At 54.0% G+C, this 23153-nt stretch overlaps 3 protein-coding genes across 3 annotated transcripts; 1 reads left to right on the top strand and 2 right to left on the bottom strand.

The window, feature by feature from the left end:
- Positions 1–9037: 9037 nt before the first annotated feature.
- On the bottom strand, positions 9038–10694 carry PLICBS_004156 (uncharacterized protein; the record flags this gene model as incomplete). The annotated part of the gene is made up of 2 exons (XM_065600453.1): positions 9038–10439; positions 10642–10694. 2 exons carry the CDS (start codon positions 10692–10694, stop codon positions 9038–9040), a joined length of 1455 nt encoding a protein of 484 aa, XP_065456525.1.
- Positions 10695–12354: 1660 nt separating this feature from the next.
- PLICBS_004155 (uncharacterized protein) lies at positions 12355–14135 on the top strand (the record flags this gene model as incomplete). The annotated part of the gene is made up of 2 exons (XM_065600452.1): positions 12355–13538; positions 13589–14135. The coding sequence occupies 2 exons, from the start codon at positions 12355–12357 to the stop codon at positions 14133–14135; spliced, it is 1731 nt and encodes a 576-aa protein (XP_065456524.1).
- Positions 14136–20208: 6073 nt separating this feature from the next.
- Positions 20209–21074, bottom strand: PLICBS_004154 (uncharacterized protein; the record flags this gene model as incomplete). The annotated part of the gene is made up of 2 exons (XM_065600451.1): positions 20209–20957; positions 21020–21074. 2 exons carry the CDS (start codon positions 21072–21074, stop codon positions 20209–20211), a joined length of 804 nt encoding a protein of 267 aa, XP_065456523.1.
- Positions 21075–23153: the final 2079 nt, after the last annotated feature.

Below are 23153 nucleotides of genomic sequence, written 5' to 3'. Positions count from 1 at the left end.
GTACAGAGCCACGTCCGCATCCGTGAGGCCTTGTGCATCCCATAATGAGCGTGGACAAGGCATATCGCACTGCATCTCGGCCATAGTCGTAAGCGGCAAGACATGGAACATGCCACACTGGTACCAATCTGCGAGTGTAATCCATGTCGCAGTTCTACTCAGACTTAGCAAGGACTCACATCGATATAATGATAGCCTTACCTGATGCAAGCTTCATTGGCAAGAAACTGTGCGCTGCTAGAGTTTGCAGAGTGCCTCGTGCTAAACAAATCCAGGCGACGAACCGCTGAAACCAAAGCGGGAAGCCGTCCTACATGCCATCGCCCGGCGTCAACGCCGTTATGTAGGAAATGCACTTGCTGAATGAGAAGCGCAGCCTGCATTGTCTCGAGAACAGTCCTGGTCGGTTTGGGGTCTGCAGACATAACGACCGCCAGCTGCCGAAAGGCGTATTCTTCCGCGATGCGCAGAAACGGTTTGGCGGACGACGCGCCGTCTCTTGGAGCTGTGCACATAGCTCCGCAGAGTGAGACTCCCATAATCAGGAGAGGAGATGTGCCAGCAGATCCAAATGATGGCATGTGCACCACGGGAGCGTAATTGTGTCTCAGTCGGAAGAAGGCGGCGATGAAGGTTCGGACGCTCCTTGGCGCAAACACCGACCGAGCGAGATCGAAGTCAAATGGCTGGTTATACGACTCGTCGTTCGCGGAAAGGGTCGCGTGAAGAGCCTGCATATCCCTAGTAATCTGATTGGAAGCCAGATCCAACACATCAAAGCCATCGGGGGTGAGAGCCGGGATAGAAGGATCTTGCAACGCAGATGAAGTGGCTTGTTTGCATGCTGGCTCGAGGTCCGCATCATCGAAAGCGAACTTGTATATCAATGGAAAAGTGCGGGGAATGAAAGTATCATGAACTAACAGTGAGTCAGGGCTCTCACCTGTACAGTTCTTGTCCACATTCATTTCGGGTGCCTTATTGTTGATAGTGCGGTCGTTCGCGAAGCAGTCCAGCATGGTCTCGCGCTTGGGGCTGGTGAGGGCTCCGAAAAAGGGCAGCTTTGGAACCGGCTGGCCTGCACTGCTGGGTATAGAGCGTTCCAGCACGCTCGTTGGACTATCATGCGACGAGGTAGTCCCATGAATGCTGCGGAATCTACAAGTCACCCGGCGTCTTGTGCAGCGTGCACATGGATACACCTTGTCACATGAGACCTTGCTAATGAAGCATGCCTCACATGCCCGTGGTCTCTGCCCGCGGCGGCACACTATATCAGTAGTGCTGTCTTCTCTTTTGGCGCAAGTGAGCGCGTGTTTGCGACAAACGTCTCTAAGACGTGATGTTAGCCCACCGTACTAGCAAACGTAAACGGCATGGAGTCCTCACCCCCTGGCAAACCGCTTCTGGCAATACTGGCACTGAAAACGAAATATGTCGACATCTGAACATTGTTAGACAAGATTATTACGCGATGATAGGTCATTGAAGTTGGGATCCAGAGGCGAAATGGGGCGAGAGCATGGGGGGAAGGCGGCGGGCAGCACAAGGTCACCCACCCAAGCCTCTACTAAGACCCAGGACCCCGTCTCCCTCTAATCCATCCAACTGTTCTAGGTTGAGAGTTAATGCACGGGAAACTCACGAGTAGCTTCATGGCGCCGTAAATGCGTATTCCGCTGGTACCGTCTACCGCACGTCGAGCATATATACAACTTGGACCTTGTAGCTGGCCACGCCGCGACCCCAACTACCGGTACCATATCGGGGCACCTAGCGTTGGCTTCGTGGGAAGGAGTGGCGGGTATGGGACGATTGTCTCGTTTCATGCAGTCGCTCTGGCAAACGATACCCACGTCGGGGATGCGGTGGGAGTCTGAGATGAAGGAGGTGGGTTTTTGTCCGAGGGGTTTTTCTTTACTTGAGTGTGGGGGTGGGCTTTATTTGTGATGGGTGAACCCACTTGGTCCCCGGTCAGACTTGCATGGGGACATGTCGGCACTGATACGTTGGCACCCAATGCATATGAATCAGCCGCCGCTTACCAGTATTGCCGTGTTTCGCGTAGTCCCAACATGCCGCCCCAGTATTATTAGGTGGTGCATTAGCACGGCGAAATTGCTGTGTAGGAACTGCGTCGTTACTGGTCTGTGGCGGCGCACTCATGGCTGGAGGCCTTCGTGGCTTGAGTTATGCCGCGTCGACAGCGGAAGCCTCACGTCAAGTCTACGGGAGAGCTATGTTACGTTAACAATCCGCCGTTGTTCCTGGCGCACGCGACTTGACCCTTCCTGTGCCAGGAGCCATCGTCATGTTGGCGGTACTGGATATTTCGCTCGGCAATACAGCACCAGTGCTACGTCTGTCACGATGTAGTTGGCGGTAACCGCGACACCGTGCAGTTGGTCGCAATGTGCCATCAGCCCCGTCTAGACCCTAAGTTAATCGCATCCTCTTTGGCTTCATCACCGCTCGCCCTCAACCCCAGCTGTTCTCCTCGCCCTCTGCAAGCTCTCCGAGGTTCTTATTGATGGCATTGACAACTCCACTGAATGTTCACCTAAGGGCCCGTCCCCATCCTCGGGCACCGCACCACCGTTACCCTCAGTTCATGCTTCCAATGGGAGAGTACCTATTAGCACACGTAGAATGAGACAAGATGGTGATGTGTCGAAACAGTTGTTACGCCTGAACTGTGCTTCACGTGGCCCAATACTGCCACGGGAATAAAGCACTTCTTGTACGAAACCCCAAACTCAAGAGGTAATCATCTCCCGTGAGCCTAACCGCTCGCCATAGTACGTTAAGCCTCGCAAGGTAACCACTTCGCCTTGCTCCCTCTCTGACTCGAGGTTACCCATTCCCACCAGTCTAGGGCCAACTCTATAAAATAACTGAGGCCATACACATCGTAAGGGTTTGAGCTGGTTGCGAACCCCATTTTCTTTCCTTTAGCCTTCTGGTTTGTGTTGTATACGTTTAGGGTTATATCAGATGGTGTTTCAACCGGAATCAGCACTTTGGGAGACAGTCTTCGAGCCACAGCCTGTTTCCGATTCATTCAGCCAATGGCGCAAAGGATAAGAAGTGACAGCTGTCCGGGTGCTCTATCCAGGAGCTTGTGGCGTTATACCTTTTGAGCAAGCACCGAAAGTCGGCATTGAAAATCTAATTGTTCGACCTTGTCCTAGAAGGCTGTGCTGTAGCATTGAGGATTAGAGCTCGCAGGTACGTCGTTATATACGCACCCTACGAGTTCCGATTTGATTCTCAATATTCGCCGCCCACAGAGGACCATACCCTACGCGGATATGATACGCCTGTCTGGCACACAACTCCCCAAGGAAGACTCGGGGATACAGGATCCTAAACTTCAGGCTATGGAATAGTGTTCAGGCCCCGAGGTGCTGGGGCTAGGTATTAGCGCGCCAGGTGGAGGTGAGGGGCCACACACAGACCAATCGGCGAGAATGGCAGATCTGTCGGCTATCGGATATGCATGCGCCCAGCTCGGTGGCATCTCGGAGATGAAAACGTAGCTTCTAGGGTGGGCCTCGGAGATACTCCACCCCCCCCCCCCAATTTCATGCCACGTTGGTCATGCCGATTGTGCCTCGGAGCAATCAAGCTCAATCAGAAGCAATGACGTCAAACAACCACACAGTCAGGATAATCATCTGGCTGCTCACACATGTTGCCGATCAGCTTCGTCAGCCATGAACGCCCGTGTGGTGGGAACGTGTCATCCAATTGGCTCCACAGGGATCACAGCTGGCATCGTAGTAATTGATGAGAATTATCTTGAAGAGCTATCTGTAAGCGCACGGCAGTGCGCTGCTCTATATACACAAAGGAAAGATTTCCTTTGTGGTGCAGAGGCCCCGTAATTGAAGCTGGTGTTCCGATATATGCAACCAGTGTTTGAGCTTTGACATCAGCGAAGTCAAAGCACAACGCATGCAGGCGCTCGACCTTAATACACGGATTATTGCATCGGCTTCCGCGGACACATATTCTGAGTGCAGATGTTATGCGACATAAGGCTGGCTCTCTGTGCGACAGAAAGCCAGTAACGCCGAAGTGACCCACATCCGAAGCGTGCCTTTGGCTCAGCAACCGCAACTACTGCAACAGGAACAAGAATAGCCGAGCAAACATACTATTGGGCCCTTGCTCATGCACTATCAATGCTTGCGCCCTTGGTTTAGTTCCGTCGCAGAAATATCTCCGACTTGCATAAACCAATTGGCCTATTGTTGTAGTGCGACCCTTCCCTTCGAGGCTAAATTGTCCTGCAAATGCCGCAGGCTTGGTGTGTTAATAGTTAAATATTCCCGCCCAGAAACGGTGCGCGGCCAAGTTGTTCGTGAGTAGAGCAGCCTGGTAGCCTGAGACGCACCATGTCAACATCAAGCCGCTCATTCACGTAGACCGTTAACAGCACCGCTGCCTACCAAGGGTGGGGATAACTTCACGCAGCTGGGCTTCTGCCTGCCATGTCTCCGATGCCAATGGCCATTCCAAGGCTTCAGCAGCAACCGGTAGAGGTATAAATTACCAACCGTAGTCGCTCATTAGATAGAAGAATCAAGATTCTTTCGTTGCCCCAATCCACTGGGGACCTTCTGCCCGGTCGTCAGTCAGTCATCCACACGTGCAGTGCGACACATCATGACCCGGTCCTCCTGTGGGAAAACGTGCACATTGTGCAAATGTAGCAATCGGGCTCGCTGAAATCTCCAGGAATCATGGCAGTTCGGTACTCAAGCAGAAGGTCGATACGATCGATTTTCCCGGGCGTCGGGATCGCGCGGTCGGTCGCGCGATGCACGACTTTGGCGCCACTCGAGCTCCAGGCAGGGCGGGCGTCGTGGGCCCGACGATAATGTTGGGGAAGAACAGCGAGTAGAAAATGTTGAGGGCCAATGGGGTGGCTCCATAGCTTGCGGAGAGTCGCCAAATTTTCTCGACTTTTTGCAGCGTCGACAGATTAGATCTCTTGCTTGATCCACTTTCGAGGCATTATCGAAGGCAATTGCTAGGCAGGCCGAACCACAGGCAATTGCTAGGCAGGCCGAACCACAGGCAATTGCTAGGCAGGCCGAACCACTTTGCTACGGAGGCCGCGTTACGGACGCCGTGTGGCTGAACTTCCAAATCGGGCAGTCCTGCATTCCATGCCACGCGCGCTGCCCCTTCCACCAGATGGCTGGCTTTCGTTCCGGTGCTTCTTCCCAGCCATCCGTAGGGAGTCGCTCAAGCAATCGACATATTGTCGACTGCATTCTATCGTCATCGTACACAAATGCACGGAAGTCGACACAAGCACTCGCCATACGAGGTCTCTTTCCTAGACGAAATCCACTTCAGCCTTCCGCAATCCAAGTCACGACATGACCGTTACTGCTCTCGCACCCGATGCTGTCTTTGACCCCGAGCTTCACTACGGCGATGGCGACGACAACACCTTGTACAACCTATTTGCGACATGGCCGGAGAACTATTTCAGCAGCCTTTCTAAGCCACACGGCAATCGCGGAGTCGACGAACCCTATTGGGAATTACGCCGGTCACGAATCTTCCTGGACGACTGCTTCCGCGGTCGCGGAACGCGGCGGCTGTTCACACCTGTAGTTCCAGGCCCGGACAAGCTTGAGAGAGAGCGCTTGCGCGAACAAGCATATTCAGACGGTATCGAGCAACGCACGAGAACCACGGTCACTTTCCGGTCCGCTCTACATTTCGCTCACGAACAGGCCAAGTTCGACACTTCACTAGCTCTGGAATTGGCCCAGTATTGCCCGACGCTTGCCGCGCCTCGAGCTGCTCCAGGCCGCCAATACCCAACATCAGCGATCTTATTGCCGGCGTCAGCGTCGGCGCTGCCGCCCCCGCCGCCACCAACGCAAGAGGAGTACGAAGAATGGGACGGTCTATCAGACACGGCATCTGACAGTCACTGTGCCTCGGTGCATATCCGCAACCCGCCAATTCCTGGCCCTGCCATGGTATCGGCCGATGCCCTGCAATCGCACGTCAACGAATTTGCGAGGGAAAACGGGTTTGGTGTTGTCAGACGCAACGGTTCCGGCAGTCGAATGCGGAAGACCAGATACGTGTTCCAATGCGATCGCTACGGCGAGCCTTGTACATCAAGGGGTGCAGGTCTCCGCAAAAGGCGGTCGCGCAAGTGCGGGTGCAAGTGGAAGGTCGTCGCCGAGGCCCTCGAACAGAACGGCTACATGTGGACACTGCGGGCGTTTGCCGACCCTCAGCACAGTCAACACAACCACGACCGTAGCATGAGTCTCTCAGCGCATCCAATCCATCGGAGACTTACTGATTCCGTCAAGGCAACAATTGAAGCAACAAGCCGACGAGTCGGGATCAGGGCACGCGATGTCCGTGGCATTGTTCAGCAAAGGCATCTCGGAACGCACTACACGAGAAAGGACATATACAACGCTAGGGCACTCTTGCGTCGCGAAAAACTTGGCGGTTTGGGTCCGACCGCTGCCTTGATCAGACTGTTTGATGAGAGGGGCGTTCCATATATCGTGAAGTGGTCAACGACAGAGCCTGGCCGCCTTGTTGGCCTGGTCTGGACCTTCCCATACTGTCTCCGCATGTGGAAACGCTTTCCGGAAATTATGAGTTTCGACAACACATACAATACAAACCGCTTCAAACTACCGCTCTTCCAGGTTACGGGGCAAACCTGCCTGAGATCCGTCTATAATGCGGCGTTCGGCTTGATCGATAACGAGAGACGTGAAGGGTTTCAGTTCCTCACGGAAGCGGTCAGGGAACTGACCGAGAGGCATGGAGTTCCGCTACCAGATGTCGTAATCACGGACTACGATCAGGCGATGAAGGAAGCTCTAGACAACCAGTTTCCCGATAGCCAGCAACAGCTTTGTATCCACCATGTCAACGCAAACGTCCTCCTTAATGCGAAGCGCAAGTGGAAGAACGCCAAAGAAAGTGAGGAGAGCGACGGAGGTGGTAGCTCTTGCGGCGAGCAGGCTCACGTGGCGTTGACGCCGAGGGATGTGGAAGCTTTGCTCGCAGTGGAGCGACAAGACAACCCGCCAACCCAGCGTAACCTCTCTGCACCCGTGTCGCGCAATTATCGTGGCGTCATCGAACTGTGGAGATTCGTTGTGTTTGCCGAGACAAAAGAAGAACACGAGAAGGCATGGGCCAAGCTGTGTGACGAGTTCAATGACCAGCAAGCCATCCTCATGTACCTTTACAGGACATACCTGCCCATAAGAGCACAGTGGGCACAATGCTTCATCAAGAAACACCGCAATTTCGGGGTTCGTGTGACGTCTGGTACCGAGGCCAGCAACAACAACGTCAAGAGCTACCTGCTCAATGGGATGAGCAATTTGTACTCTCTGTTTGAGGCTATTGAGGCCATGCTCACTGATCAAGAGCGAGATTTTATCGATGCCTGTGCGCAGGACGAGGTGCTCACTTCTGGCACATATTCAGGTCCTGGCTCAGAGTATCTGGGAGAGCTGCGCACGGTCATGTCAGAGCCGGGGCTCAGGCTTATTACCAAACAACATCGGCGCGCATTGAGATCGATACCAAGCAGATCACGACCTTGGCCAGAGCCGATCGAAGAATGTAACGGGGATTGTTCCGTCTCGTGGCAATTGGGGATTCCCTGCTGCCATACAATCTACAACAAATTAGCAGCGGGCACGGCCTTAACGAAATGGGATGTTCACCCTCGGTGGCATCTTAGGGAACCAACCTCATGCAATCCCTATCGTCGGATCCTCGACCCTAAGATTGCAGCATGCCTCCGTGGTCGGCCGAAAAATACCACACAGCCTGTCCCTGAAGACATGAACATTCGGCCGTCCAGCCGTAGTCGACCAGAAGTGGACAAGGCTGGTAAGGGCAGAAAGCGAACTCGCAAGTCAGCTATCCTTGGGTCGGGCAAGCAGACAGGTGTGCGACAGGCTGGCTGCAGAAGGCAACCCAGCATACGGAGGCGACGGTCAGAATGGGAGACCATCTCAGATGAAGAGGAGCAGGACGCTCTGCCGAAGCGCAGACGGCAAAGTGCCCGGAAGCGACCTGCAACACCAGCACCGTCAGCCTTGTCTACCTCTGGTGGCGAGGAAAACGGCCAGGAGTGCATTATTGTGCGAGTGTAATTTGGGCCAGTTCCAGAGGAGATGGTATGTCCGCTGAGGGCGACCCTCAAGTGCTAGCCAAATATGAATCTGCTGTTGTTCTCGCCTGGGCACGATACTGAAGGGCTATGTTTTGCAAACCAAAGTGCCCCAGAACCAGGAATTGATACACTACCTTGTGGCTGAATGCCGCGATGATGGAATGCAGGACTGCTCGATTTGGAAGTTCAGCCACACGGCGTTCGTAACGCGGCCTCCGTAGCAAAGTGGTTCGGCCTGCCTAGCAATTGCCTACATCTGAGGCTTGAGATGCGTGCAGTCTCGGTCCAAACATCACAACCCAACCGCGCGATGTTTCTCCACTAGTAAGGCTGCAACAAGTACGTACACAGACTCTAACTACCACCGGATTTCTCTCACCTGGACGTATGTCATCGGAGATGCTCAGTAAGGCGGTATTGATCGGTGGCTTCTCCGCAGTACCAGGTCAGTAGCCACGCTGGGCATGGGCACGAAGTTTTGCTGAGCAAGCATCGGATACAGCAGTCACAGACAAGGTCATAATGAATTTGGGAAGCAGAAAGAGGCTAGAAATCATATAGGACACTTGCTTTCTCCTCGTCTCAAACATGTTTCTACCATGTTGGCACAAATGGGATTGTTGGTCGGGAACTTGCCCACGCAATGAAACAGAGCAAAGTCGTCCAAAAAAAGCACTTTAGCCCAAATGGAGTGCTAATTTCCTTGTTGGTTTGTCGTGTTGACATTACATGCCAGTGACTCCATCGCGGAAAAATTGAGCGCCATGTGGCGTCGATTTGAGAGTACCTGCCGCCATTCATCAGCTCACGGAAATCAAATTCTATGTCAAGACTTCCAACTCACGGATAAATTGTTGGGTTCCATCCACCATCCTTGGAAGTATACCAACTACTGCACCCTCCTGTGGCCAGTACTGTTCCCCTCAGCGCCTCCTGCACTTCTGCCGCCCATGCCGTGGATGCGCTCTTCTTAACCTCAATGACATCCGCTTTAGACTCAATAATCGGCTTAATGAGCTTCAGCACGTAGTTTATGCTATTCTCAATAGCGAGGATTGCACTGCTGTGCCCCACTGCCGTATTGGGTCCGAAGAGCATGAAGAAATTTGGAAACCCGTCTATCGCCGTGCCGAGATATGCTTGCGGCCCTCCGCGGTCCTTCCACTGATCGGCGAGCAGCTTACCGTGTCTTCCCGTGATGGGCGGCAGGTGAGCCCAGGAAGAGGCCTGATAGCCAGTAGCCATGATGATGACGTCCACTGGAACAGTTGTGCTCAAACTGCCAGGGTCTTGTGCAGAGGCCGATATTGTTCGTTTTGCCGCACTGAGAATAACTGCGTTCGGCTCTATAGCTAGCAGTCGACGATCTGTCAGGATCACTGCCGGGTTATGCAGCGCAGCGAGCCAGTTGACATCAAAGACACGCCTCTTGCACCCTACGCCGTAGCTCGGCGTCAGCATCTCGTGATACTCTTTTGGTGCTGTTTGCCGCATATGCTCGAGCAGCTGCGCCTCGACGAGCGGCCTCTTCCGTCGCGAGTACCAGTTGTCAGAAATGAGTGCAAAGTAGTCGAATTCCAGCCGCAAGAATATAGCCATGCGGACAAGACGCGCAGCAAGTGGAATATGCCTCATGATCCACTGCCCATACTTCTCGTAGAGTTGCACTGTAGTGGGAGAGATATACGGCGAAACCCAAGGCGCTGTGCGCATCAGCTGGGTGACGGACCTGGCGCCAACCTCTGGCTTAATGAGCTCTGGGACAATCTGGGCGGCGCTGGAACCAGTGCCGACGACGAGGATGTCTTTGCCCCGCAGGTTGATGGCAGAATCCCACTGCGCGGAATGAACGATATGTCCTTGAAATTCTTGCCACCCTGGCACATTATCCGGCCAGGCACTCGGTTCGACCAAGAGTCCCGTGGCACTGATGACAATTCTAGCGCGGACAAGCTCCTCGCGGGAATATACAGCGCCAGTGCCGCCCAACTTGGTCATGTCCTGTTTTTGAAGCTTTGTTAGGTTTTCTAGACCAGGCTTGATGTGTCCGATGAGCAGCTCCCACTCGTTTTGGCCAGCATCCCAGGCCATCTCGATAACTTCGGCACACAACTGGAATTTGTCCGCGATTTGATGCTGCTCGCAAACCTGATGCAGGTAGGCAAGTAGCTCCTCGCCGGAGGGGCGAATCGTTGACCAGTTTGGGTTAGGGGCAAACGAGTACGAGTAAAATAGAGCCGGGCTGCAGCAAGTCAGTGGTGCGACTGCTTGATTGTATCAAGATGGGTAGAGGGCATGGCTGACTTACACGTCGCTGGCAACGCCGGGGTAGCGTTGGTTCCACCAAGTTCCCTATCCACACAGAAAGAAGCGTGTTAGAGTGGATGCGTTTAGGTGTCAGAAAACAAAAGGCAAAAAAGAGGCATACACCAATGCCATTGGACTTTTCAAATACCATGAACTGGTCGAAGCCCAACTTCTTTAAACGGCATGCCATGGCAATGCCAGCGACGCCGCCACCGATGATTACTATCGGAGAGCGGCGACTCGTAATTCGACCACTTTTGTCCATTTGCGCCGGGGCAGGTGCTTGATACGCCAAGATGATGGTAAAAGCAGCCGATGTGCACGTTTAGTGCACAAATCAGTCGAATATGGGCGATTTATAGAGCCTTAGACTGTGCTTTGCCGAGGTATTCATTCCAACAATTATTTAGTAATGGCCGGCACCAGGTTTGGAGATGTTAGGGAGCAACGCATGTCCGAATCTGTGTTGATCATGTAGGTACTACGCCCTCCAGTTCCGACTAGCTTATTACTAATACAGGTAAGTCGCTATGACACCCGGTTTGCATCTCCGAAGCTGCCAAGCAAACCCCCGTGCCCAACTGGGGACGCTGGCCTCGGAAGGTCCGCAGATGCGGGAGAGGTGGGCTAGTGTCCGCCATTGCAGGGGTGAAACGGTCGCTAGCTGAGCAAAGCGTCAGACGGTGGATAACCCTTGCAATTCCCGATCTCTGTCCCGACCATGCCAGCCAGTCAGCACCATCTGTAGGGGACTCGGCCGGAAGCGGCTGCACAATGAAGTGCGGCACAGCCCTCAGTCTAGCGGTTGTCTAAAGTGAATGGGGAATGTACTACATGTAGGATTCTGGTGTGTTTCAACTGAGACTCTTAACGCCGAGAATTATTGCCATCCATTGACTTCAAAGCAAGAGTTAGCAGGACAGTAGCAGACAACCACCAGGCCACTTTAGGCCCATGATACGTCACCAGCTGAACAACAAAGAGGTATGTCCCGGCGAGACTCTGGAGACTTTTTGCGATGCTCCATCAACAAGGAATCGCGTGTGCTACGACTCCACGAACAAAAATGAATTGGGTGCTTATAAAATGCGTGGCAGCGTGCAAGTCGGCAACAGCCGCTGCAGCACACTCAATGCTGGTGGGACGGCCCACTTTTGCTGGGTGACATTTAACCCTCGACGTTTGCATTCAATCAGCGAGCAGGGCGAATACGGGGCGATCCAGAAGGATCCTTCCGTCCCCCAATTCTTAAATCCAAAGCCCTTAATTGTGCCTGAAACCGTGGGTTTGCCCGGCGAGGGCGATTGCCAATCACATGCTGACGTCTTCGATGCCCTGTGCATGGCTGTTCGCAGCTGTGCCAGCACCTGCGTGAAAAAGAGTGATACTGCGACTGGAATAGGTAGCGGTGTCCAGCATCCCGCCGCTTATCCCCGAGTCGTCAGTGGCCCACCTCTATGGAGTTATGGCGACACACTCGATGCAACCTGTATGGCGGAAGCATGCCGAATAAGCCGATCTCCAATCCTATCTATTATACCGCGTCGCGCCCCTCGTCGTCGTCGTCCCTCGGATTTGAGACGCTGTGATCAAGGAACGTTGTTCTTGACCAAGCGGCGTTGTGAGGCGGCACGTATTACACGAACGCCAATCCTGCTCCGGGGTTAAGTTTTATTCTGTGACTGGTATGATACGTCACTGCACCAACCGCCTCTATATTGCCTTGCCCGCATTTCCAAGGCACCTCTCTGGCTAGCTCGTCCTCATTCATAGCCAGCTCCTCGCATGGGAGCCACCTCAAATCCTCACAGTCCCCGTCACCGCCGGTGCCCCGGACTCGACCCGTCATCATGGGCGCCATCACTCGAATCCTCTCACGGCCGGTCAAAAAGCCGTATCGCACAAAGCACCTCCACCAGTCCGACAGGGATGAACCTCCCTACCTCAACGCCAACGGAAACATCGACTTCCGCCTTGGCGACGTTGAGAACCCACACAACTGGTCTACGCCACGACGATGGGCCGTCACCATCAGCGTCGTTATGCTCGTTCTGAACGCCACATTTGCGTCTAGTTCACCTAGCGGCTGCCTCCCAAGTATCAGCGAAGAATTCGGCATCTCGACCGAGGCTGCGGGCTTGACCATCACCGTGTTCCTTCTCGGCTATTGCGCAGGTCCGCTTCTCTTCGCGCCGCTTAGCGAGCTTTACGGTCGTCGCTGGATCTTCTATATAAGTTTGACCATGTACCTGGCATTCAACTTCCTTTGTGCGTTCGCACCCAACTTTGGCGGCCTGCTTGTCGGGCGCTTCTTCGCGGGCACCCTCGTCTCCGCGTCGCTTAGCAACACACCCGGCGTGCTTGCTGACCTGTGGGACCCCGTCGAGCGTGGCAACGCAATGGCCGGCTTCTCTACCATGGTCTGGATCGGCCCAGCCTTGGGACCAGTCATTTCGGGTTTCTTGCAACTCAAGAAAGACTGGCGCTGGAGTTTCTACGTCCTCCTCTGGCTAGGCGCCGGCACCTGGGTGCTCATGCTCACCATTCCAGAGACCCACGGCCCAACCATCCTGCGACACAAGGCGGAGCGTCTCCGCAAGGCCAAGATACCCGGCTACGAGAACGTCAAGGCGCCCTGCGAGGAGACGGATCGCTCCCTCAAGACAGTATACAAGATTGCCCTGACGCGCCCATGGATCATCTTGATAGATCCCATCTCTTTGTTGTGTGCCGTTTACCTAGCTGTCGTGTACACACTTCTGTACATGCTTTTCAGTATCTACCCGCTTGTGTTCCAGGAGAAGCGCGGTTGGAACGCTGGTGTTGGCGAGCTGCCCCTCATTGGGACTGTCGTGGGTGCCGTGTTGGGTGGTTTCATAGTTATGTACGACACTAAGCGCCGGGCGAATCGTATCGAAAAGGAAAAGATTAGGATGGACAACATGGAGCCCGAGGACCGGCTTCCACTGGCCATGGTCGGCGGCATTGGCTTTGCCGTGACCATGTTCTGGCTGGCCTGGTCCGCAGAGTATACGTTAGTCTCCTCCAATCCTTATGTCAGAACAACAAAGCTCACTCTCGCAGCTCCGTTCACTGGATCGTCCCGACCCTCGCTGGGTGCTTCCTGGCCACATCCCTCCTCCTCATCTTCGTCGCCTATTTGAACTATCTCGTCGACACGTACCTCGTGTACACCGCGTCCGCCATAGCCGCCAACACAATCGCCCGATCCGCCTGCGGCGCCGCTGCGCCTCTCTTCACGAACCAGATGTTTGCCACAATGGGTATTGGCGGCGGCGGGAGTCTCATTGGCGGTGTCGCGACCGTACTCGCCATCATTCCCTTTGCCTTCTACAAATACGGCAAGCAGATTCGTGTCCGGAGTAGGTTCGCACTAACGAACGTGAAGAAGCAGGAGCGCGTCGCCGACGAAGAGGCGGCCGATCCAACACATTATGACCTTCAAGGCGCGGACAGCGACATTCCCGGCAACGACACCCTCGACAGTGATAGCACGATGGCACTGAAGTGCAAGAATCCAAATGGTGAATCTCACGGAAGTGGAGTGTCAGAAGGTTCGGATCCCTTACACGCGACCGAGGAAAAGAAAAGCAGGAAATCTGAGAATTGAACATCGGAACGTGTGCTCAGCTTCTCTCAACGTATGTGAGAGGCAGGATGTCGCACAGAGCGCCAGCCTAATGTCTCATACCATCTGCGCTCAAATAATTGTCCGCGGAAGCCGATGCTATATTCCGCATATTACGGTCGATCGTCTGCATGCGTTGTGCTTGGACTCGAATGAGGTCAAAGCTCAAACGATGGCTGGACAGCAGCCTCGATTACATGGACACTGTACCACAAAGCAAAGAATTCCTTTGTGCATAAGGAGCGTCGCGCTGTCGTGCACCTACAGCTAGCTCTTCAAGATAATTCTCATCAATTAGCACCATGCCAGCTGTGATCCCTGTGGAGCCAATTGTCTGACACCTTCGTTCTGACCCTCGGAAGATGTCTCGTCTCGCTGTATTCTTGTGACGTAGCCGGGAGGTGCCCACCTGCTTCAGGGCTTGAGACCCCCCTGATCATTCTCAAGACTCAGCTCGGGATGGCATCTCGGAGATGGCGTCTCGGAGACGGCGTCTCGGAGATGGAAATGTAGATGCCATGGTGGACTCGGAGATACTCCACTCCCCACGCAGGCCATGTCCGGTCATGCCGGACTTGCGACCGTGTCCCGCAGTGACCGACCTCCACCAAAAGCAAGGACCTCAGACGACTACACAGTCATGGGATGCTCATCTGGCTGCCCACAATGGTACATTTCGCCGACCAGCTTCGCTCAGCCATGGATGGTAGTGTTGGGGAAAGCCAATGACGCCGAAGTGAGCCTCATCCAGAGCGTGGCCTTGGCTCCCTCAAACACAACTACTGCAGCCGCAACAACCATAGCCGAGCGACCATGCTATTGGGCCCTTGCTCGTGCACTTTTCAATGCCTGTGATCTTGGGTTAGTTGCGTGGGAGAAGTTGTCTCCGACTTAAACCAATTGGTCAACGTTGTAGTGGAGCCTTTCCCCTCCGACGCCGAAGTGACCTGCAAATGTTGCGGACGCGTACTTTCTGTCGAGCTGAATTTTAAATGCATGTGACGCTTGTGCGTTGTCTGGCATACTGTACCCAGATTGCAGGAATCTGGCTTTAATATTTCGCCGTTTGCTGAGCTACAGCAGAGAATTTTCGAGCCTGTTATGCTGCCGATTTCCGTCGCATTCATCGGCTACAAATCGTTTTAAGATGCGGCTTTCGGGGAAATGGCCCAGGATAGGCGAATGGCGAACTCTATTTGCAGCAAGAGCAACAAAGGAACGCGCTGAACATAAAATTCGACGCTGCGACACATATCTTCGCACACGCACACTGGCCGTTAGGAGCGGGTAGGGGAGCCTAGTGGACGGACAATCGTTTTCACTGGGTTCATCAGTCCGGCAAGCTGACGTATGGAGCTGATTATGATAAAGAGAAGTCCAACCTAAAATCGACCTGTATGCTGCGCTACCCCAGTAAATACCTCCAGTTTGCTCCGTACCCTAATTACATCGCAAATGTCCGCTATGAACCGTCTTTCAGAAGCTCCTTCAGGGAAGGCGCGATAGGCGATGCGGAGAGGGAATTCGATTTGCAGTAAGGATGGCCAGGGGACGCATTGGACATAATATTGAACGCTCCGACATATGTCCCTTGCATAAGTATAGCGTTTGTGGCCTGCCAGCTGCTGCGGAAGAGTTTCCGTGCCGAGAAGAAGCAAGTGTGCAGCATTGTAGGTGCACATGCTGGATGCAAGTAATAAGTCGGGATACATCACTGCACCTGGCGTGGCGAACTCGCCCCGACCACTATCCCAATATCGAAGGACCGGCATATCGTCCGCCTGTGGTACTTCGTATGGCTGACCAAGGTAGTAGGTATCGCCGTAGCTACCTTTCCATCGATATAACGCGTCCTGGATCGCCAGTGCCCAGGTTGCTAGTGAGCTTCGGAGAGATGTACTTGCATCTATAGCGCCGTCTTCTGAGTCAGGCCCGTTGACTTTGTCTACTTGTTCGAGTAATGAAGGGAGTTCAAGAAGATCGTCCAGTAAACGTTGTAGGATATCCTTTGGAGCGCAATTGGGACCACTCCACGGCACAAATTTCCACTCTCCCCTCGCTAGGAAAGATGGTTGTCGGGTCGTCAAGGCCCAGGTTACCTTCAAGCTTGTGTTAGAAACGAGGCATCAACTCGATAGGCCGTGAACTCACACAAAGCAGGCGGATTTCCACAAATAGCGTGTGTTCCATGCCGCACATATGAGAGTGTGCGCCCCTCCGCTCGAGAAGCGTAAGAGCAGCGGCCCAATGGTAGCTAGCAGAACTTTCACTCTTCATTCGAAATAGCTGGAAGTCAGCGCGTTAGCGACCTGGTTATGCCCGACCCATATGCTACATACCTCTGCTGTCGCCAGCAGAACAAGTGTGAACAAAAGCTCAGCCGAAGTCGTATCCCTGTCGTTTTCGATAACTTTGTTCACATTTCCGAGGACACGTATATAGGCAGCTTCTCCGGATTGCTCTACTTCGTGATTACCATCCAATTTACCCAGAAGCAACCTTGCAACGGATTGTAAAGCATCCCGGAGAAGCGGTTGTGTCAGGGAAAGCTCGGCAGCGGAACGCATCCATACTGGCGAGCCGCATGGGGCAGTACTAGGGCAGCACAACTCGACCAGCCTAGCCACACAGTCGTCTGTAGCATAGCATACGGTCGATACAGTAGCTATTTGGTGTGTTGACGTGTTGGGTGGCGTGCCTTGGTGTTCCGCATTTCCACCAGCGAGTGTGACGTCGGCGTGATGGGGTGGTACAAGAGTACCGCTACTCGTCCGACTCCGGTCGTTCGGTACCGCAGGAAGGGTGGGCTGAGGTACACTTTTCTCGGCTCTGTCGTTCACTGACTCGGAAACTCGGCGCAGGTATGTATCCACCTTTTCTTCCATCCCGTGAAGGAGGCCACCAATGCTGAGGTTCGAATTGGTTCCAATCTCACGTATTGCCGACCAGACGACTCTGACTGCGGTCAAATTACTGTCGCGGTATTGGTCCGTTTGCAGAAGAGTAGCTAAGGCTACGTATGCGGAGAAGGACGTTAGCAAAGTCGCCCGCCGAAAACCGAAAGCGGACCTATAAATGTCAATGAGATTCCCTATCGCTATTATGTCATCCATGGAATTGCTCGGTGTAAATGACGTCTCGGCAGCTGCACGCCATTGTCCATGATAGCATCGTGCGGGGAAGAATTGAAGGAGTCTCAGAGAGTGGAACATCATCCTTACTTGCATCAGATGGCCTTTTCTCATCATTTGCTGGGGGAGCTGCCACTTACATGAGGTCAATCTGGTGTGGTGGAGGTGGTGCAGGTTGTGATGAACGTACATTCCGAAGATGGGATGGGAGTTGTTCGTGCCAACGAGAAAGTTCAAAGTCAAGTCCCTCAATTTCTTGCCGGGCAAAGTCGCTTGTCCGTTCCTTGCCCTTGTCACCGCACACTCCTATTATCCTACGTCCAATTTTGAGTAAATCGACCAATGCCGAAAACGTTGAAATGGCGTAGAGTGGACGATTAAAATTCGTATCAAGTAGAGGGCGTTGAGGGGCTGCTGGATCAACGTACGGAGCCCAATTTTCGAGCTCCTCGAAGCTGTCCTGTAATGAGACAAGTCCGGGATGGCAGATTTCCGACGAGTCAATGGACGGTTTGTGGCCAAGATAGAGGCTCATACAAACATCAACACAGTATGCCCCCTGTCGCAGGCGTTGTTGTAGTTCGGCATCGATGTTCACACGAAGGTCATCCATTCTTTCGTCGCCATGAAAGGTCGGAGCTGCTGGAAACAGACAGGGGATGCTCGCCATCATCCTAATTCCTATCCCACAAAGCAGCCATCCTGTTCTCGCCTTGTTAACGTAGACTAGAGACGTTCCAAAGAGAAGAAGGGCTGTGGCCGTGGGAATGCTAGGATTGCCCAAGTCCCCAGCAAGCAGACGACAGAAGCGGGTATAAAATCGGACCCCGGCGGTTGTTGCGTCGGCGGGATCCGTTCTCACTATAGCTCTATCGCTATAAACCGAGGCTGAGAAATAGATGGCGTTCAATAGTAATTTGTTCACATGGGGGCCACCATTGAAAAGGCTGTCTGTGACGGCCGGCCGGTAGGTGAGGCCCCAAGTTACATGGGTCGTATTCCAGTAGAGCTCCAGCAAATGAGTCGCTAGGGTCGGGTCCACACCATCGAAATCAACTGCATGAAGTAACGGTTGGGATCGTAGAACGAAGTTCTCCCGCTGTCGTTGTAAGGCACTGTTTGCAATAAGTCGAGACTTTATTGCTTCGATATCGGCGGCAGCACGGATCTGTCGTGTTCGAGACCCGATGGTCCTAGAACGTCGGGGAGCAAGGGCTTCGTGTAAGGGGTCAAGAATCCGAAAATAGTTCTCTTTCGCATCAGAGCCGTTCTCTTCTGAGAGGTTCTCTGCCTGTAAACCACAGCCATGGCTGGTTGGAGATGTGGTGTGCTGAGAAAAGGAGCCTTGCCTGGTACTGTGCTCACCCCCGGTTTGGGGGCTTTCGCCCAGCTGTTGATAAACTGAGACTTCCGATCCCAGCGAAGTAGTGCCAGTGCGGCTCATCCAAGGATCCTCAATGACGTTTTGCGTACTTGGAGTGGATCGAAGTCTGCGGCGCCAGTTGGTCGTGAGCGGCGAGCTTTGGCGGTAGCGACCGTCTGGCGGGTACTCGCACCCGAGCCCTCGACTCATGCAAACTTCACATCGCGGCTGTGTGCCATCGCATTTCACCTTTCTCGCCCGACAACTGTTGCAGGCTTTGCAGCTTGCCATGGGGCGCGCATTATATGTATGATGGCTTCGGAATGCCGGTAATGTGAGGTCATTCGTGAGTGAGCTTGTGATGCTGGCAGCTCCGGGGTAAATTCAGATTGCAGGTAAGATTATGCACCTTTAGCACGGCTCGGCATTTTAGGATAAATGCATACGTAACTCCTCGGATTGGCGCACAAGGACCGCACGTGTGCGAACTTCGGGTACAGCGATTGTCTGGTGGCTGTTGGCTGGGGTCGGCGGGGTAGCGTATGCATGTATGCGAGCATTTGGATATAATGATACGCTGTGGCACGTGGCTTGATGTCGCGCATCCACTGTGGCAGCATCTGCCTAGAAGTAGTCGCCATTGCTACATCGACAAAGCTTTCAGTTGCGAAAAGGGCCTGCACGATAACCGTGCAGATTCCGCTCTTGCTCCTCAGATAGTCCTCATCATTGATCGATACCCAAATGAATATTGAAGGCACGATTGTCTGACAGTGGAGCAAGACCCCGCCCCGCCCACAAATTCAGATAATCCACAGTTCAGGCTCGTCGTGGACTCAAGGGACCGAATCGGGATCAGAGAGGCATCGTGAATCGAACATGGTTCGACTCGTTCCACACAAAGTGCACACAGGGCTTGTAGCGAGAAGATCCTCTCCGCAGATAATGGGTGGGAAAAGGGAGCAGTAGCAGTTGGTATTGACTCCACAGCCGTTGAACTTCTCAAGCCATTTTACCGGGTTACGAAAACGATGGAAGGTGTCACTGCAATAGTCGATAGTGTCCTTGGACATGCTGTTGCGTTCTGGTGGCTCGCCATGCCACGAGGCACGTTGTGTCAACTTCAAGTCGCTCCTTCACAGCCAGTAGACATCATAGTGTTGGTTGCGTGCGCATGTTAAGCATATAAGAGCTATTATGCATCAAATCCGCCATCACAAGCAGCTCAGTTGGACTCAATCGAGCTCACAGCTAGTCATAAGAAGGTGGACATCGCGCCACTCATTGGATAGGAAATCAAGATTCTTTCGTTGCCCGATTCACAGGGGACCTTCACCCTCTGCCCGGTCGTCAGCTTTGTTATGCATCAGTGCCGTGCAACACGTTGAGCCTGGCAATTTTGATTCTGCTTCTTCACACTAGCCACGATGTCTCAGCTCAACTGGAAGTGGGTCTGCTGTTCATGCTGTACCCATCTGAATGCGCACCCATGGTCTGCGGGCCATCGCGATAATTCGTGGTGAATGGAATCCATGCCCAGGGTCGTCTGGTTCTAGCGTTATTAGTAAGGACAGCCCTGTCCCATAGAAGGTACGCCGCCGAAATTCAGCTTGGCATCCTCGCGCGAGGGCATCATCGTAATGGGAAGTCCCATGGGTATGTCCGCTGCCGCATCGCCGTGCCCGTTTAAGACGGACGGCGAAGGGTTCGGAATACTTGACGAGACGTCTACTGTGGTGCCGGAGGTGCTAGCATCCCACGTCCTGCTGCTGTTCGGAATTCCACCGCAATGGTGCGGCTGTGGCGGCTGTGGCGGCTGCTCGTAATTCTGCTGCTGCTCTTGACCGAACATGGGAAGTGGCGCATAGTCGGTGGTCGGTGGCATTGGCGACATTTGTGGGCTGGGAACTGTGACCCCTCCGCTCGATGCGCTAAGACTATCGTCTGACAGTGGGTTGCTGGGTGTTGGCGGAACGAGGCTGTAAGACTGCCAGTGCTGTTGAGGATCTGCGTCGACGAGCGTCCCCAGGGCCGCCGTACTTGTGGGGCCCGAGTACGGCGAGGAAATCATGGAGGCGGGACCTATGCCGTCCTTGAGTTGACGGAGCTCCTCTTCGAGGGCCCTGTTTCGGCGGAGCAGGTCCTGGACTGTCCGTTTTCGGCTCTCGTGTTTGCAGAGTTCCTCAATTTCGCGCTCGAGCCGCTGAATGTGCTCCTTTGTGCGGGCACGGATAACTCGCTGGGCCTCGCGGTCATTGGCTCTCTTCCGGGCCAACTGCGAGGGAGTGAGGGTGCATACTCTCCGGGAACCTGGGCTCGTCAGTACCCCGAATACTTTTGGCAGGGCAATGATGTGGAGAGTTGCAGCTCACCTTTTCGATTGGATGATGTAGCCGCTGGTTCCGGTGACGGCACACGCGGCAGCATGGTGAATTGGTGGATGTGTCCCCTGGACACAGGGCTAGTGTGATGTGCAGAGCGTCCGCCGTTCGTTGGGTCTGTGGAGGTAGATGGGTGCGTTACATGGGCATGGAAAAATGGTTCGAGGTGAGTGTGACTGCAGATCAACCGGTTGGCAGTGAAGTGGAGTTCACAAAAAGGCCGGAGGTACTGTAATGGAGCGGAAATGCTATGGCTTATTTAAAGTGCTGGGGCCTAGCGCACGTGGATCGGTGTGGACTGGTCGCGATGCGTATTGTATCGTGGTCGGGGATTACTACGTCATGTGTAACCCCCAAGGGAGAACGGGGTGCGCCTGCCGTATCAATTGCCGGCAAGGGCGATTCCGGGGGCTGCCAGGGGCTGCCAGGCTTACCAGCCTTGAGGGTGTGAAGGGGATAGGGGGTGTGGGTTAGCTGGAGCGACGGCTTGTGGCTTTCCGCTAGAATGCTGATAGTGGTACGCCTGCTCTCCAGTCGACACGTCCATGACAAAATTCCTCCTGTTCAACAATGGCACAGCTGTCTCACGCAATACAAGGTTTTCCCATAAGGGTGCAATTTGGCCATTTGCAGGTCGTCTCCATTTCTTACTCTGCGAGTCTCAGTCTCAGCCGATGAGTCGCCTCTTGGGCCGACGCGCTTTGCTCGCATCTCGGTCGGGCGAGAGCGTTGTCGCTTCTGTCGCCCAAGGCAGCCGGAAAAATACCACAACATACAGAAGGCTAAATGGAGGCAAAAATAGAAATCTGCCTAGTAACGGAGACTGATTAGTTGGGTGAAAGAGTGGACAGATGTCGTCACGATGTTAACCCTTCGCATGAGCGGTCCAGGCGTGTATTCTTGAAGAATCGTTCCTGATAGTTGGCGAGGAGCTCCCATCTTGAGGTCTCGCCGCAAGGAGGTTGCGCAGGACGCGCTAGGGAGTGTGAGCTCAAGAGTGCAGCTCTTAGAGAATTGTATGGCCCTGGCAGGTCGATAGCCCATCAAGCTCGATGTAAACCTTTAGCTACGGCCTAGCTATTCTGCTACAGATGTGCCAGTGTCGGCACTGATTCCCGTGGTTCGGGTTGAAGACACTCGCTTTGGCAAGCCATTGGCCTATTCACCGCTGTGCATGACTATGTGGTGCTTTGGTGACGCGGGACTCACTGTTGTCGCTGGCGGTATCTGCGACACCACCTGCGAGTGAGAGTGGGTTGCTGATGCCCGCAAATGTTGCATACCAGACGTTCTCCGTGGGAGAGGCCCATTGTGTGCGTCGGCCACTGTTGCAATCAAGTACTGTAATAAACTGCTGAAGGACTGCGCGAATCGAAACGTGGGTCTGAACTTCGTCGCAATCTCGCCGAAATCTCATCGAATTTGGGGCAGAGCGCCCTAAAGGCCCTAAAGACCCTTAGTTTGGCGCCGTAGTGGTCCACCCAGTTTCGACAGAGAGTTACGGTAGCGTATCGGCGACTGCATTCGGGTGCTGATTTGGGACGCGCAAGGTCGATGAGTCCCGGGGAATAGCACACTGAGCTCTTCCCGCGGCTGCACCAGGGATGGGCGGAATCGTGATACGGCGTGTACGCCGCCCGTGTAACGGACCGCGAGGCGCTAGTCGCTTCTGAGGCCTGCAGTTTGAGAACACGGCCTTGAACTAGTCCAGCAATGGTTCTAGAACTGAGGGCAGACTAGACTTGGCTGACACCGACCAACCGCTTTCACGAAGCGCAGTCCAGGCAGTCAGTCCACTGGATACTCCGTTGACGGCTCCACACCAAGAAAGTAAAATTGCAGGCTCGAGGTCGGAGATGCATAAGCTAGGCTGCTTCCAGTGAGGCTGCTATCTCCGAGACCTGATCCCGCCTTTGGACATGAAACAAGCCCCCGTTAGTGGTGTGCCGGCACAATTGGACGAGTCAGTCGGCGAGAGTGGGCCGTTCGGAGGTGTGGCAGCTCTTCCGTACCCACTCGACAGCGACTGTACCCCACCTTGCCGCTGCCCCACAGGGACGGTTTCCCGGGTTTCCATGTGCAAGCGGTTGTCGCATATTCGACCCGCGATAACACTCATTGCTAC

Source organism: Purpureocillium lilacinum (assembly GCF_023168085.1).
Source record: "Purpureocillium lilacinum CBS 284.36 DNA, scaffold_3, whole genome shotgun sequence".
NCBI lineage: Eukaryota > Fungi > Ascomycota > Sordariomycetes > Hypocreales > Ophiocordycipitaceae > Purpureocillium > Purpureocillium lilacinum.
Note: the sequence above shows the minus strand (reverse complement) of the source record. Positions and strands in the feature narration are given on the sequence as shown.